Source organism: Gobio gobio (assembly GCF_949357685.1).
Source record: "Gobio gobio genome assembly, chromosome: 17".
NCBI classification, from domain to species: domain Eukaryota; kingdom Metazoa; phylum Chordata; class Actinopteri; order Cypriniformes; family Gobionidae; genus Gobio; species Gobio gobio.
In genome coordinates, this window is record NC_137110.1 from 48,381,711 (window position 1) to 48,396,853 (window position 15,143).

The 15,143-nt window shown below is 35.0% G+C and overlaps 1 protein-coding gene across 1 annotated transcript; it reads right to left on the reverse strand.

Annotated features, from left to right (window-relative positions):
* Positions 1-2,446: 2,446 nt before the first annotated feature.
* Positions 2,447-13,087, reverse strand: cyp24a1 (cytochrome P450, family 24, subfamily A, polypeptide 1). The gene is made up of 12 exons (XM_079840075.1): positions 12,814-13,087; positions 11,287-11,477; positions 11,114-11,207; positions 10,938-11,031; positions 10,756-10,847; positions 10,509-10,620; positions 7,987-8,132; positions 7,568-7,734; positions 5,133-5,211; positions 3,389-3,586; positions 3,189-3,300; positions 2,447-3,083 (listed from the first exon to the last, which is right to left on the reverse strand). Exons 1-11 carry the CDS (start codon positions 13,051-13,053, stop codon positions 3,190-3,192), a joined length of 1,524 nt encoding a protein of 507 aa, XP_079696201.1. The 5' UTR covers positions 13,054-13,087; the 3' UTR covers positions 2,447-3,083; position 3,189.
* Between the last annotated feature and the right edge of the window lie 2,056 nt (positions 13,088-15,143).

Sequence of the window (15,143 nt, forward strand, 5' to 3'; positions counted from 1 at the left end):
AGCAAGAATAAAAATAAAGATTAATTTGGGATGATTTATTCACAGCTCGTCTTGAGTGACGATGTTCTAATACTACTATCAACACGGGCGGCAATCAGACATTTGACTTTATTTATTGCTCTATTGGCGTAGTGAGTTTGTTTTTGCTCTGAGCCCACACAACACGAGGTGAATGACACTGGCATCAGGCCAAAGCAAAGGGATGTTGAGAAACTGGGGTTAAAGTTACAGTAGCCGCTGTTATATCACTTGGCAGTGTTTTTGTGTGCCTTTCTGTCAAAACATCAGGTTCATTGCTTGTGAAATACCAGAACATGATGACATTGTTGAATCTGTGTCAGTCCAGTGTCAGCTGACGGCCTCAGAGTGGCCAATTAACCCAAACACCCCCATCCACCCCATAAGCCCCCTGAGAACAGGTCAATGCTTCATGGAGTACGGCCAACACAGGGGAAAAACAACAACAACAACAACAAAAGTAGTAGTAAAATTAATAACAACTATTTTCTAATATTATATTATTAATTGAATTAATATTTCATTTAATATTACATCATTTATTTTCATTATATTTTACATTTCAGAAAGAAATACTTGATGTATCAGGAATTTTTTTTTTTATACAGTATGCGGATAAAGTTGGGCGTATTTATACAGTATATTCAACTTTATAAAAAGAGTTGAGCAACAATATAGTTACATTCTAAAACACCAGTCCAGCATTTTTAGTGTGAAACGTCAAATATTATATATATAAATATTATATAAGAATAAAAACATTATTTCTAATAAAATATATATTTTTAAATGGTTTAGTATACACACTGTATATGCTCCGTTTGCAGCACTGATGCACTGCCTATATATGCTATCCCACAATCCTGTGAGTCTTTGTTTGGTAAAAAGAATAAAAGGTCTTTTTGGAATGAGTATATTATTCATTTAAAATTAATATACTTCCCCCCTTTTTTAAATCAACTTCAGCCTCAATTTCTACAGAGAAATGATCATTACAGTCCTGATATATTTGCCAAAGGTTTTGGGACGCCTGCCTTTACATGCACATGAACTTTAATGCCATCCCATTGTTAATCCGTAGGGTTTAATATGGAGTTGGCCCACCCTTTGCAGCTCTAACAGCTTCAGCTCTTCTGGGAAGGCTTTCCACAAGGTTTAGTGTGTGTGTGTTTATGGGAATTTTTGCCCATTCTTCTAGAAGCCCATTTGTGAGGTCAGGCACTGATGTTGGACGAGAAGGCCTGGCTCTCAGTCTCCGCTCTAATTCATCCCAAAGCTGTTCTATTGAGTTGAGGTCAGGACTCTGTGCAGGCCAGTCAAGTTCCTCCACACCAAACTCTCTCATCCATGTCTTTATGGAGCGACACTTTGTGCACTGGTGCTGGGACAGGAAGGGCCCGTCCCCAAACTGTTCCCACAAAAGTTGGGAGCATGAAATTGTCCAAAATGACTTTGTATGCTGAGGCATTAAGAGTTCCTTTCACTGGAACTAAGGAACCAAGCCCAACCCCTGAAAAACAACCCCACACCATAATCCCCCTTCCATCAAACTTTACACTTGGCAAAATCAGTCAGGCAAGTCCCGTTCTCCTAGCAACCGCCAAACCCAGACTCGTCCATGGGATTGGCAGACAGAGAAGCGTGATTGGTCACTCAGAGAACATGTCTCACTGCTCTAAAGTCCAGTGGCGGCGTGCTTTACCCCACTGCATCCCACGCTTTGCATTGCACTTGGTGATGTAAGGCTTGGATGAGCTGCTTGGCCATGGAAACCTATTCCATGAAGATCTACACACTGTTCTTGAGCTCATCTGAAGGCCACATGAAGTTTGGGGGCCTAGAGCTATAGGCCCCCTATAATATTTATATATATAATATTTGACGTTTCACACTAAAAATGCAGAAAGTTGGTGACTTCTGCGCGCTGTGACCCTCAACATGCGCTGACCCCGCTCTGTGATTTTACGTGGCCTACCACTCCGTGGTTGAGTTGCTGTTGTTCTCAATTGCTTCCATTTTGTTATAACACCACTAACAGTTGAGCGTGGAATATTTAGTAGTGAGGAAATTTCATGAATGGACTTATTGCACATGTGGCCACCGATCACTGTACCACGCTTGAGTTCTCTGAGCTCCTGAGAGCGACACATTCTCTCACTAATGTGTGTAGAAGCGTCTGCAGGCCTAGTGCTGGATTTATACACCTGTGGCCATGAAGTGATTGAAAATCTGAACTCAATGATTTAGAGGGGCGTCCCAATACTGTTGGCAATATATTGTATAAAAGCTTTAGATCTGATCAGTGATGGTATATCAGATAGTAAAACCATGGAATGGAATGATTACTATTCAAATGTTATGGTATGGTATTTAGGGTGCTTCAGAATACTCAAAATACAAAAAAAAATTGCAATCCCGTGGTACTTTTCTGTAGTTTTAATGTGGCACACACAATGAATTCAATTCATATCAGACCACAGCATACATTCACACATTTTATTAAGAAAAAAAGTGGTTCGCGGTGAACAATATCCAGTGAATTCCTAGATTGTCTTGATTTGCTTTTCAACAGTCACATTGTTTTCTCACCACTCACACAGACATACATTAAATATATATATATATAAATGTTATTGAGTATATAAATAGAATGTTACATTTATGTTTTATATGACATATCTGTACATTTCTACACAGTTTTTGTATTAAAAAGATGAACAAATAATTTTACATAATACTGTACATGGAATGATTTCAGTACAAAACAATATTGCATAGAAAATTTACCATCTCTACATAATAATTTTAACATGTTAGTAAAATATATTTACTGTAGTAATATAGAAAGTAGCAGCAATTATTAGATAACCTTAAATATTTCATTTAGCCTGTCATTTCCATAAAGTAAATAAATATAATAATCATATTAACTACTAATAGTTTGAGGTATATTTGAAGTGTGAGACTGATACATTCTGAAGGTTAGCAGCAATATAAAGGTCTCGTAATGTGTCTGATCCATTGATATGGAGTCATCCGTTCGGGTTAGAACTGGAACACGGCATCTGCAAAGACAGAGAACAGGTTTTACCATACAAGAGAAGATCCTCATCAAACCTCTGCTGATATCTTTATGGTCTTGAATGAAATGTTGGAGCTCATTTCTGTACCTCATCGGGGGACAAAAGCCACTGGAAGGTCTCGACTGGGAACCAGAGTTCCTGAATGCAGCGCTTCCACCGGCTCATGGTCCGTGGCCACAATCTCATAGTCGCGTAGTAACTGTGATAAAGAGCATATGAAACATTTGGACTATAGATGATGCCTTAATATACAAGATGTATTGGTAAGCGTTTAATGTCCAACGTACCCAGCAAAGACCCAGTTGGATCTGTAGCTCAGCGAGACGGCGGCCGATGCACATCCTCTTTCCTATCCCGAAGGGCACATGGGCGAAGGGATTGATGGAGCCTTTATTCTGAAGCCAGCGCTCGGGTCTGAACTGCTTCCCGTTGTCAAAATACTCCTCGTTCGAACCGATAGCCTGACTGTTGATCATCAGGACGGTCTGAGGACATAAAAAAGGGTTAAATAAATACAATGCACTCCAATTTCATCTCATGAATTCAATGTGCAATGCATAAAATGCCTATAAAACCTCATATTTAACATAGATAATGTTGTTAAGTAATGACACAAACTAGTTACAGTCTTTTGTAAATCCTAGTGAGTTGTCTATCTGTCTATATACAGTATATATCTATATACATATACAGGTCAAAAGTTTTAATGTTTGTCTCTTAATCTTACCACGGCTGCATTTATTGATCAAAAAGCATTATATGAAATATAATATATGAAATAATACAATTTATAATAGCTATTTTCTATGTGAATATATAGTAAAAATTTAATTTATTCCTGTGATCAAAGCTGAATTTCAAGCATCATTACTCCAGTCTTCAGTGTCACATGATCCTTCAGAAATCATTATAATATGATGATTTGCTGCTCAAGAAAGATTTATGATTATTATCAATGTCAAAAACAGTTGTGCTGCTTCATATTTTTGAGGAAACTGTGATTTTTTTAGGGTTCTTTGATGAATAGAAAGTTCAAAAGAACAGCATTTATTATAATTTTTTTATATTTATCAATTTTATAAATGTCTTTACTTTTTTGGGATTAATTTAATGTGCCTTTGCTAAATAAAAGTATTCATTTTTAATGTTACTTACCCCAAACTTTTGAATGGCAGTTTATCATGATTTATATAAAAAAAGCAGCTAAAACATTTTCAAAATTGATCGCTCTAAAAAATGCTGGGTTAAAAACAACCCAAGTTGGGTTGAAAATGGACTAACCCAGCAATTAGGTGGTTTTAACCCAGCGATTGGGTTGTTTTAAGCAATCATTTAACCCAACCGCTGGGTTAAAACGACCCATTCACTGGGTAAAAACAACCCAATTGCTGGGTTAGTCCATTTTCAACCCAACTTGGGTTGTTTTTAACCCAGCATTTTTTAGAGTGTAATAATAAGCAATTATCTTAGAATGATTTCTGAACGATCATGTGACACTGAAAACTGTAGTAATGGCTGCTAAATATTAAGGTTTTATCACAGGAATAAATTACAGCCTAAAACCGTTAATTTAAATTGTAATAATAGTTTACAATTTTACTGTTTTTACTGTATTTTTTATCAAATAAATGCAGCCTTGGTGAGATTAAGAGATGACTTCCAAAAACAAACAAAAAAATATTTTGACCGTTACTGCACATCCAAAATCAGCTGCTTGAACTCTTATTTAAGTTAAAGGGATAGTTCATCCAAAGATGAAAATTCTGTCATCATTTACTCACCCTCAAATGATGGTAATGAAACAGTTGACGTAAGCCATTGACTTTTCCTACTATGGAAGTAAATGTGGTCCTTTAACCGTTTGGTTACCAACATACTTTAAAATATCTAAAATAACTTGAGGGTGAGTAAATGACACATTTTTCATTTCTTGTGTGAACTACCCCTTTAAGATGCTGTATTAGAAGATGCCAGTTAGGGACATCATGGCTGCTCACTAATTAGCAGGACTGCTAATAATGAAATACTCACCCCTTTAGGCAGAGTGTAATCGCCCAGCACGGTGTCTTTGTCTAAGGTACGGCTGGTGAACGGCACAGATGGTGAAACTCTGCAGGGAAAAAACAACAACAACAATGAACCTCTTGCTGCAGAGAATTCCAGAGAATTTCCATCTTTTGCATGCGTGAGTCTGTAAGCTGAAAGGTATGAGCCACGTTATGGCACTAATGCAAGGCTAGATAATCCCACAAATACACCATCAACATTCTCAGCACATGCTTCAGCATTATCCTTCTTTAATGTCCAAAGACATGTCTTCCTGTAACGCATGACTGTAGCCTGGAACATGAAAGTGTGAGGGCATAAACATGACTTCCATGTGCTTTCGGATTCCAGTCGGGACTATTATGTCACCTGACTGGACCTGGTAATGACCAGCCTAATCTGCCATCTGTCTATTAGAAATGATCATGCATCACCTCATATGAACCTTGTACAGCTGATACCACACATTCATCTGAAGAGCGCTGGGAAGGCTACACTCTTTACAAGAAGGTTTTTTTTTTTTTTTTTTTTTTACAGGAACATGCCATAGAAGGACTATTCTTAGTTCCCCATTTTTAAAAGTTAAAGAACCGTTTTTATTAAATAATCTAAAGAACCTTTGTGCAATGGAAAGACGAATCCATGAATGTTGAAGGTTCTTCATGGAACCAACAATGCCAATAAAGAAGCTTTATTTTTTAAAGGTGTAACTAAGAAATATTTGTGTTCCCCAAAGAACCTTTAGGTGGGCAGTTCTTAAATGAAGCATTTTAATAATCTAAAGAACCTTTTCCAACTAAACAAGTTTTTGTGCAATGGAAAGATTCAACAGAAGGGTTTCACAGCGGTTCCTCAAAGAAAGAACCTTTAAAAATCTAAAGAACCTTTTTCCAGAATAAAAACATTTTGTTTAATGGAAAGGTTCCATGGATGTTAAAGGTTCTTCATGGAACCATCAATGTCAATAAAGAACTTTCATTTTTAAGGGTGTAAGAACCATTTTGGGTTCCAAAAGGGGTTTTTCGCAGGGATGCCATAGAATAACCATTTTGGGTTCCTCAAAGAACCTTTCAGTTTTTTTTTCTTATTGTGAAGAACATAAAAAAAAACTTTTCCACTATAAAGAACCTTTTGTGGAATGGAAAGATTCCATGAATATTGAAGGTTCTTTATGGAACCATCAATGCCAGTAAAGAACCTTTATTTTTAAGAGTGTGGAATATTTCCATTGCAAAAAAGTTTCTGGAAAATCCTTTGTGGAAGTCAAAATGGTTCTGACAGCCTTCAAATTCTGGTTCTTTATTGGCATCAATGGTTCCATCAAGAACCTTTAACATCCATGGATCCTTTTCTATTACACAAAAGCTTCTTTAGATTTTTAAAATGTTCTTTACACTAAAAAATAGTTATTTCATTTTTGAAAACAGTTTACTGAAAGGTTCTTTGTAGAACCAAATAGTTCTTTAGTGGAAAAAGGTTTTATTAAAAAGTTCTTCAAACTAAGAAAAAATTGTTAGTTTAAGAACTTTTTTACAGGAAAGTTCTTTGGAGAACCCAAAACCTTAGATGTAAGGACCATTTTGGGTTCTCCAAAGAACTTTTCAGTAACATTTTTTAAATGAACCATTTTTCTTAGTTTGAAGAACATGTTAATAATCTAAAGAACCTTTTTCCTCTAAATAACTTTTATAGTTCCCCAGAGAACCTTTCAGTAACTCTTTTTTAAAAGTTAAAGAACCATTTTTTAGTGTTAAGAACATTTTAATAATCGAAAGAACCTTTTGTACGACGGAAAGGTTCCATGAATGTTGAAGGTTCTTTATGGAACAATCAATGCCAATAAAGAACCTTAATCTTTAACAGTGTAAGAACCATTTTGGGTTCCACAAAGAATTTTCCAGAACCTTTTGTGCAGTGGAAAGGTTCCACACGCTAAGAAAAAAAAATGGTTCACTGAAAGGTTCTTTGGGGAACCAAAAGTGGTTCTTCTATGGCAAACGTTTGGAATCTATTTGAACCCTCTGGTGTCTGAGGGGTTTTCTGGGCGCTGGAGGTGTTTTGACATGCAATTACATTTGTGCTTATTTCTGCTACTTATAATATTTTCATGGCTAAAGTCTGATTGCACTGTATTCAGCACAACCTCCGCTTCAATAAAAGATGTAAATGCAAAAGTTTGTGGTTTTGAGAAAATGACGTTTATGCGTGGTTTGTCACTGAAATAAGGCCATAAGACTCATACTGAACATTGCCCACTCATTGACATAAAACAATATATTGATTTAAATTGCATACATATGACAGGTTTCTCATGGAACCATCAATGCCAATGAAGAACCTTTATCTTAGTGTAACGTGGATTATCTTAACCAGTATTAAGGCAAAACCGTGTACTTTGGGGTGAAAGCGCGCATGCTCACCTCATGGACTCCTTCAGGCAGGCTTTGAGGTAGGGCATGTTCTTGATGTGTTCTGCGCGAGGGATCTGCCCAGCAGGCACCACGTCTTGGATCTCCTTCAGAAGCTTTCCTTGGGCGCAGGGGTTACGGGAGAGGTTGAAAATAACCCACAGCATGCTATTGGCAGTCTGCAGGAGGAAAACAAGAAGGATTTGCTTGGTCAGTCAGGCCACACTGTACAGTGTTCCTCCAACAGAACGATTAACGGTGTGCTATACGCCTCATTCTTCTGACTTATGTGCTTGAGTGAACTAAGCCTGGATAAGAGCAGAACAAAGACGAGTTAAATCAACTGTTTTTGTAGCTCGAAAACAAAGCTCGCTGAAAACAGGTTTGTTTGTCTAGGGTTGAGAAAGTTCGTCTGTGTCATGCGTGCGTACCGTCTCCACTCCTCCGACCTGGAGCTCTGTTGTGGCGGCGTACAGCTCCTTCTTGGTGAGGTGGCTCTGGTGGTAGATATCGCAGAGGAAGTCGTCCGCTTTGCCGCTTGAGTGCCTCTTCAGCTTCTTGTCAATGTAAAGTTTGGCTGTTAAGATGATAGATCGCTTGATTAATTGGTGATGTTTCTGATTAGTCGTTTTTACAAAACTGTGTGCATTATTGAATGGTATGTCAAGTGAATAAAACTGTTTGCTCAAGAATATTTACAGTAAATGCATGTTTTTTATTGAATGATGTCCTTTATTGAAGGTTATGTTCACCACAGCTGCATTTTGTTTAATAGAAAATGCAGTAAAAATAGAAGTATTATTAAATAATATGACAGAATGTTTTCTATTTGAATATATTTTAAAATGCAATTTATTCCTGTGATCAAAGCTGAATTTTCAGCATCATTACTCCAGTCTTCAGTGTCACATGATCCTTCAGAAATCATTCTAATAATTTTCTCTGTAAAAAAAACCTTCAAACTTTCAAATTGGCTGTACAACTTATATTAAACTGCAAAAATAAAACAAAATCTTGAATCTTGTATAACTTATAAAAAGTTGATTAAATTATTTTGATAAGTTAAAACATAAGTTGACACGACTTACAGATCATATTCTTTTTTTACAGTATTCTTTTTGTTATGAATGTTGAACATTTTGAACCATAACATGGTTGTGGTTGTTTGAAACATAAATCTTTTCTGAAAATATCTGTAGTGTCAGTTTTAATGCATATGGTACTTGCTGAATAAATCTTACATGCGTATTATCAATTTTTGACTTTCATTGTTATAATATGTCATTATTTATTCTAGTTATTCATATTAGTCCATTTCATGTAAGTTTTGAATTAACTTATAACAGTGATTTAAACTTGTCCTGTTTTTCTGTATTTATGTCTACACTCTAAAAAATGCTGGGTTAAAAATAACCCAAGTTTGGTTGAAAATGGACTAACCCAGCAATTGGGTTGTTTTAACAAACATTTTACCCAACCGCTGGGTTAAAACAACCCAATTGCTGGGTTAGTCCATTTTCAACCCAACTTGGGTTATTTTTATCCAAGTATTTTTTAGAGTGTATGCAAAGCACTTTGAATCAACATTGTGAAATGTTTTATTTCATTTGTATTATGTATTAGTAATGTGCTTATATATATTTTTAATATTTAGAGGACTATGTATGCATACTTGTATTCTTTCTGTCAAATGCATAAATGTAAATAACTAATTGTTTAAGCCACAATATGTCATTTTTGAAGAACACAATATGTCACTTCTGCTTCTTCTGCTCATGCGTATGTGGGGTAACACAGCGCTGTTTTATTATATTACACTCTAAAAAATGCTGGGTTAAAAACAACCCAAGTTGGGTTGAAAATGGACTAACCCAGTGAATGGGTCATTTTAACCCAGCGGTTGGGTTGAATGTTTGCTTAAAACAACCCAACCGCTGGGTTAAAACAACCCAATTGCTGGGTTAGTAAATTTTCAACCCAACTTGAGTTGTTTTTAACCCAGCATTTAGAGTGTAGATACATTTGAGTGTGTTGAAAGTTATGTTATAATGCTACACTCTAAAAAATGCTGGGTTAAAAATTACCCAAGTTGGGTTGAAAATGGACTAACCCAGCAATTGGGTTGCTTTAACCCAGCGATTGGGTTGTTTTAAGCAAACATTTAACCCAACCGCTGGGTTAAAACAACCCAATTGCTGGGTTAGTCAATTTTCAACCCAACTTGGGTTATTTTTAACCCAGCATTTTTTAGAGTGTACTCTGTGCGTTCGCACCCTTTCAAAAAGGTACACCTTTGCACCTAAAGAGTGCCTATTAGTACCTCAAAGGCACGTATTGGTACCAAAATTTTACATATTAGTAACTAAATGGTACATATTAGAACCTTTTTAATGGGTACCGTCCCAGTGACAGCTTTTGTACCTTTTTTTCTGAGAGTGTAATATATATAACATTGTTCTAGTGTTTTTGGGGTATTTTAATCTAAAAATCATACATATTGTGCCTTTAATTAAAAACTGGTGTGGCATTAGCGCTTTTGTCTCAATGGTAGGCCTACGTGTGATCCAGCACGTGCTGCTGCTGTTTGGCTGCAGGAAAGACAAAGTATTTCTAAATGTGTGGCAGGTGTCTGTCAGTGAGCCACCGCTAATGGAGCAACAGCAGCACAACAAACTGTGAGTAATTCAGCCTCGCGTCAACATTCCTCTCCTCCCTCCCTGCTGTTAGTACAAATATTTGGCTGGATTCTCTTGCACTTAGGTCACTGCGTTTACTACCGCGGTTTTCTCTCTCTCTCTCTCTCTCTCTCTCTCTCTCTGTCCTGCTGTGTGCACGGATCTGCTTTGGGGGGTCGAGGCAGAAAGCCGTAAGTTCATGTGTCATCACCTGACTGTGATATGCTTTGAAGACTTTTATGGGTCACACGTCATCTGATCAAGGAACTCTTTAGTACCTGTGCTAAAAATACGGTCCCATGCCTCTGTGTGGTCTTTCCATGTTTTTGTATTCAGGGTCCTGTGAAGCTCCACGGGCGTCACCATCATTGTTCCAAAGGTGCTCATCATCTGAAAGTGAGAAAACACCATCTGTTTTTCAACCATATTTGCATTGCTAAAGAAACGCAGCTGAGAAGATGCAGACTTTAAACTGGATGCTCGCTGTTCAAAATGTCAATTGGGTCAAAGAGATGGTCAATTTACCGTTTTTATCGACGTGATGAACTCCATGGCCTCCTCGCTGACACTGTCTTGCAAGAGCCCAAAACGTTTGTCATAAAGCACATAGCAAATGGCTATACGACCGAAAGAGAAAGACACATTCAATGCATTTCATTGCAGCAATGCAGTGTGGTATATGTGGCAGGAGTTGCATGAAAACTCACTTTCAAAGGACCACTTGTTCAGTTCAAAATACAAATCATTGATTTTCCCATTGACGTGGGCTCTTCCGATCCTCTTTATCAAATCAGCTGAAACCTTAAAGACAACAAGCAGTCACATTCAGGACGTGCGTTTACGTGAATGACACAGTACGTGTTGTTTATCAAGCAGGACTCACTTGATTGATTTTCCCGTCCAGTTTCATGACTTCTGTTGGTTTCATGAGTTTCTGCTGGAAAGCGCTGCGCACCCGCTGCCAGTCCTTCCCCTCCCTGCAAACGCATGAGTTTAAAATAGCAGAAATGCCAAGAAAGAAGCAATACAATCTTGTAACAGAAGCAGAATATTTACAGTATGAGCAGCCCATAGGCCTCGTCCCGCATGTCTCTGTAGGCTTTCCATGGTTTGATCTCCAGTCTCTGAGGATAGTTGCTCTCCTTCCTGTAAAGAGCCTCCAGTAAACACGGAGCTCCGATGTGAACCGACTCAAAAGAGCCCAGCTTCATCCGGAAGATCTTCCCAAACTTCTTATGGTAATCAATCTGAGGTTAAAAAGATAGCAGAACAGAGAGAAAAAAACTTAAAACAGAGGAAATGTACACATGGCTATATATATATTAGTGCTGTTAAATTAAATCGATTAATCACGATTAATCGCATCTAACATAAAAGTTCGTGTTTATATATTTTGTGTCTATGTATATTAGTGCTGTTAAATTAAATCGATTAATCACGATTAATCGTATCTAACATAAAAGTTTGTCTTCATATATTTTATGTCTATGTATATTAGTGCTGTTAAAATAAATCAATTAATCATGATAATCGTATCTAACATAAGTTTGTGTTTATATATTTTGTGTTTATATATATACTAGTGCTGTTAAATTAAATTGATTAATCACGATTAATCGTATCTAACAAAAGTTTGTGTTTACATAATATATGTGTCTATATATATTAGCGCTGTCAAATAGATTAATTGCGATTAATCGTATATCTAACATAAAAGTTTGTTTATATAATATGTGTCTATATATATGTCTATATATATATATATATGTCTATATATATATATATATATATATATATATATATATATATATATATATATATATATATATGTCTATATATATATATATATATATATATATATATATATATATATATATATATATATATATATATATATATATATATATATATATTAGTGCTGGTAAATTAAATCGATTAATCACGTAAAAGTCTAACATAAAAGTTTGTTTATGTAATACATGTGTGTCTATTATATATATTAGTGCTGTTAAATGAAATAGATTAATTGTGATTAATCGTATCTAACATAAAAGTTTATTTATATAATATGTGTTACTTTTATGTTATATACAATTGTGGTTAATCGATTTTACAGGACTAAAAAAAAAAATTTGTATGTGTGTGTTTTATAAACAGCTAGAGATTCAAAATACTCTGAATAAGCATATAAAAGTTAACAAGCAAGTAAAAAGTTTATCACTTATTAAGTAGTTCAAGTTAATTTATAGTGTGTATGTATAAATACATTTGGAAAAAATTAGTCAAAAAACCCACACAAATTGAAATAAAATCATATTTAAATAATAATAATCATTATTAATTTTATTATTATGATGAGTAGTAATAGTTAATATTATTAATTCAAGACAAGGCTTTTTGTAATATATGTCATAAACAATTTGATTCAAATTACTTTAAATAGGCATAAACAGAATTGAAAAGATAATTTGAAAAAAATATGTATTTTTTTACATTTGACTAAAACAAAGTTTAAAATCATTAAAATATACAAGGCAAATGAAATGATTGTTTTATAATGCACAATAATAAAGAGGTTCTCACCAGCGCCTCGTGTTGTCTCTTTAAGCCTCCTTTCCGGAGCACCTCGATGAGGCTGCCGAACAGCGGCCAGTTGGTTGGTCCAGGAATGGAGTCGAGACTGTGCGCGCAGGGCGCGCTCCCGGGAGCATCCTTCGAGTCCAGCACGCACACGGAGGATGTGGGCTTACAATGCTGAAGCCCCACAGACTTATTTTTCAGTAGCCCCAGAATCTGAGGACCTTTCTGGATATGCGCTCTCATCTTGACGAGTGCGTAAAACGACGTGCGTAAAAGTGTCCGTGGAGTTTCTCTTAGATGCCATTATATATATAGGCTACTCGCGGCTGTGTTTATCTCGGGCGGACGCGGCGACCAATCAGGAATCGTGTGTAGAAGTCGAGCCTACCATTCATTTATGGTTCTACGTTGGTGAGTATTGCATGACCCCGCGTAGACCGAGGAAGTGCCCTCAAACGCGCTTTATAAATAAACATAACGGAGGTGAGGCGGTTCGCTTTGAGCTGCCCTCAACTCCTCTCTCTGAGTCAACACTGAGACCACGCGACGCCGCTCTGCGCAAATGTTTACTCAGTGGCTCCTGTGCGCGCTCGTGGCCAAAGGCGATCGCCAATCGCGGCTGTTTGTACAGTGTTTGCGATGGTGCCTTGGAGCATTTCGACGTGGAATTTCATTGATGACACCTCACATTTCATCATCGTTAAGCATCATTATGCATAGACGTGCAGCACTTGGTCGATAATTCTTACAGAAACGGTTCTAAAAGTTCATTTATTATGGTTTTACAGTAGCCTTTTGACGTTAGCAATATCATTTGATAGATAACATGAATGTGTGTCCATGAAAGTCACGATTGCACATTAAAAAGTCGCACGTGTATGAGAGGAAGTGCATACATATACAGCACAAATATGAAGTATTCAATGAATATGATGTAATTGGCATGCATAATAATTCTAGAAGAAAAAAAAGTAACTCCAGGTGAATTACAGCATTCAGCATTAACCAGTTTAAGGACAAACATAGCACATTTTATGCAATTCAAAGTTCTCTAAATAACCATAAATAAGGAAACTAAACTTCACAACAACAACAGAAAATCACTAGTTTAAAAAGTTAATTTATTGCATATAAATATATATATATATATATATATATATATATATATATATATATATATATATATATATATATATAAACATTTAATTAAAAGGGCACACAAATTGAAATAAAATCAAGCATTTATTACCTATTAATGCAAGGCATTATTTATTTTTATTATAAGCATAAGTTTAAGCATACTGTATTTTATATTGTCTGATTCAAATTATTTTACTAAACATATACATAAAATTAACTTGAAAATAATTTCTAAATAATAAAAGTTAAAGTTTTTTTAATGACTAAAAATAAATAACTTTATTTAAAGTCATTAAAAAATAATAAATTAATTGTTTTATAATGCATAATAATACGGAGGTTCTATAGTTGATACGGAACATGGATGTATGTTCTTGAACATCAAGATTTCACATTAAAAAGTGGCATATGTGTAAAAGAGGAAGTGCATATCCATATAAAGTACAAATGAATATGATGTCATGGGCTAGCATAATAATTCTAGAAGAATAAAAAAGTATCTCCAGGTGAATTACAGCATTTTAATCAGTATTAGGACAAATATAGCACGTTTTATGCGATTCAAAGTTCTCTAAATAACCATAAATAAAGAAAACAGTTTCAGTAAAAAATCACTAGTTTAAAAGTTAATTTGTAGCGTGTATATATATATATATATATATATATATATATATATATATATATATATATATTTATTTATTTATTTATTTATTTATTTTTATATATATATATATATATATATATATATATATATATATATATATATATATATATATATATATATATATATATATATATATATATATATATATATATATATATATATATATATATATATATATATATATATATATATATATATATATATATATTTATATTTATATTTATATATATAAATATATATATAAATATATATAAATGAATTGTTTTATGATGCATTACAATACAGAGGTTTCTTTAGCATGGATGCATCAAGATTTCACATTACAAAGTGGCATATGTGTAAAAGAGGAAATGCATATTCATATTAAGTACAGATATTGAGTATTCAGTGAAGATGATGTCATGAAGATGGCATGAACAGTGAACTATAGCGTCTTCCACCACAGGACAGAGATGGAATTGCATGTAAACTGCACTTTTAATAGCGATTTTGGCTGCAGAGTTAGTTTCGTCCATGTTGTTAATGTGTG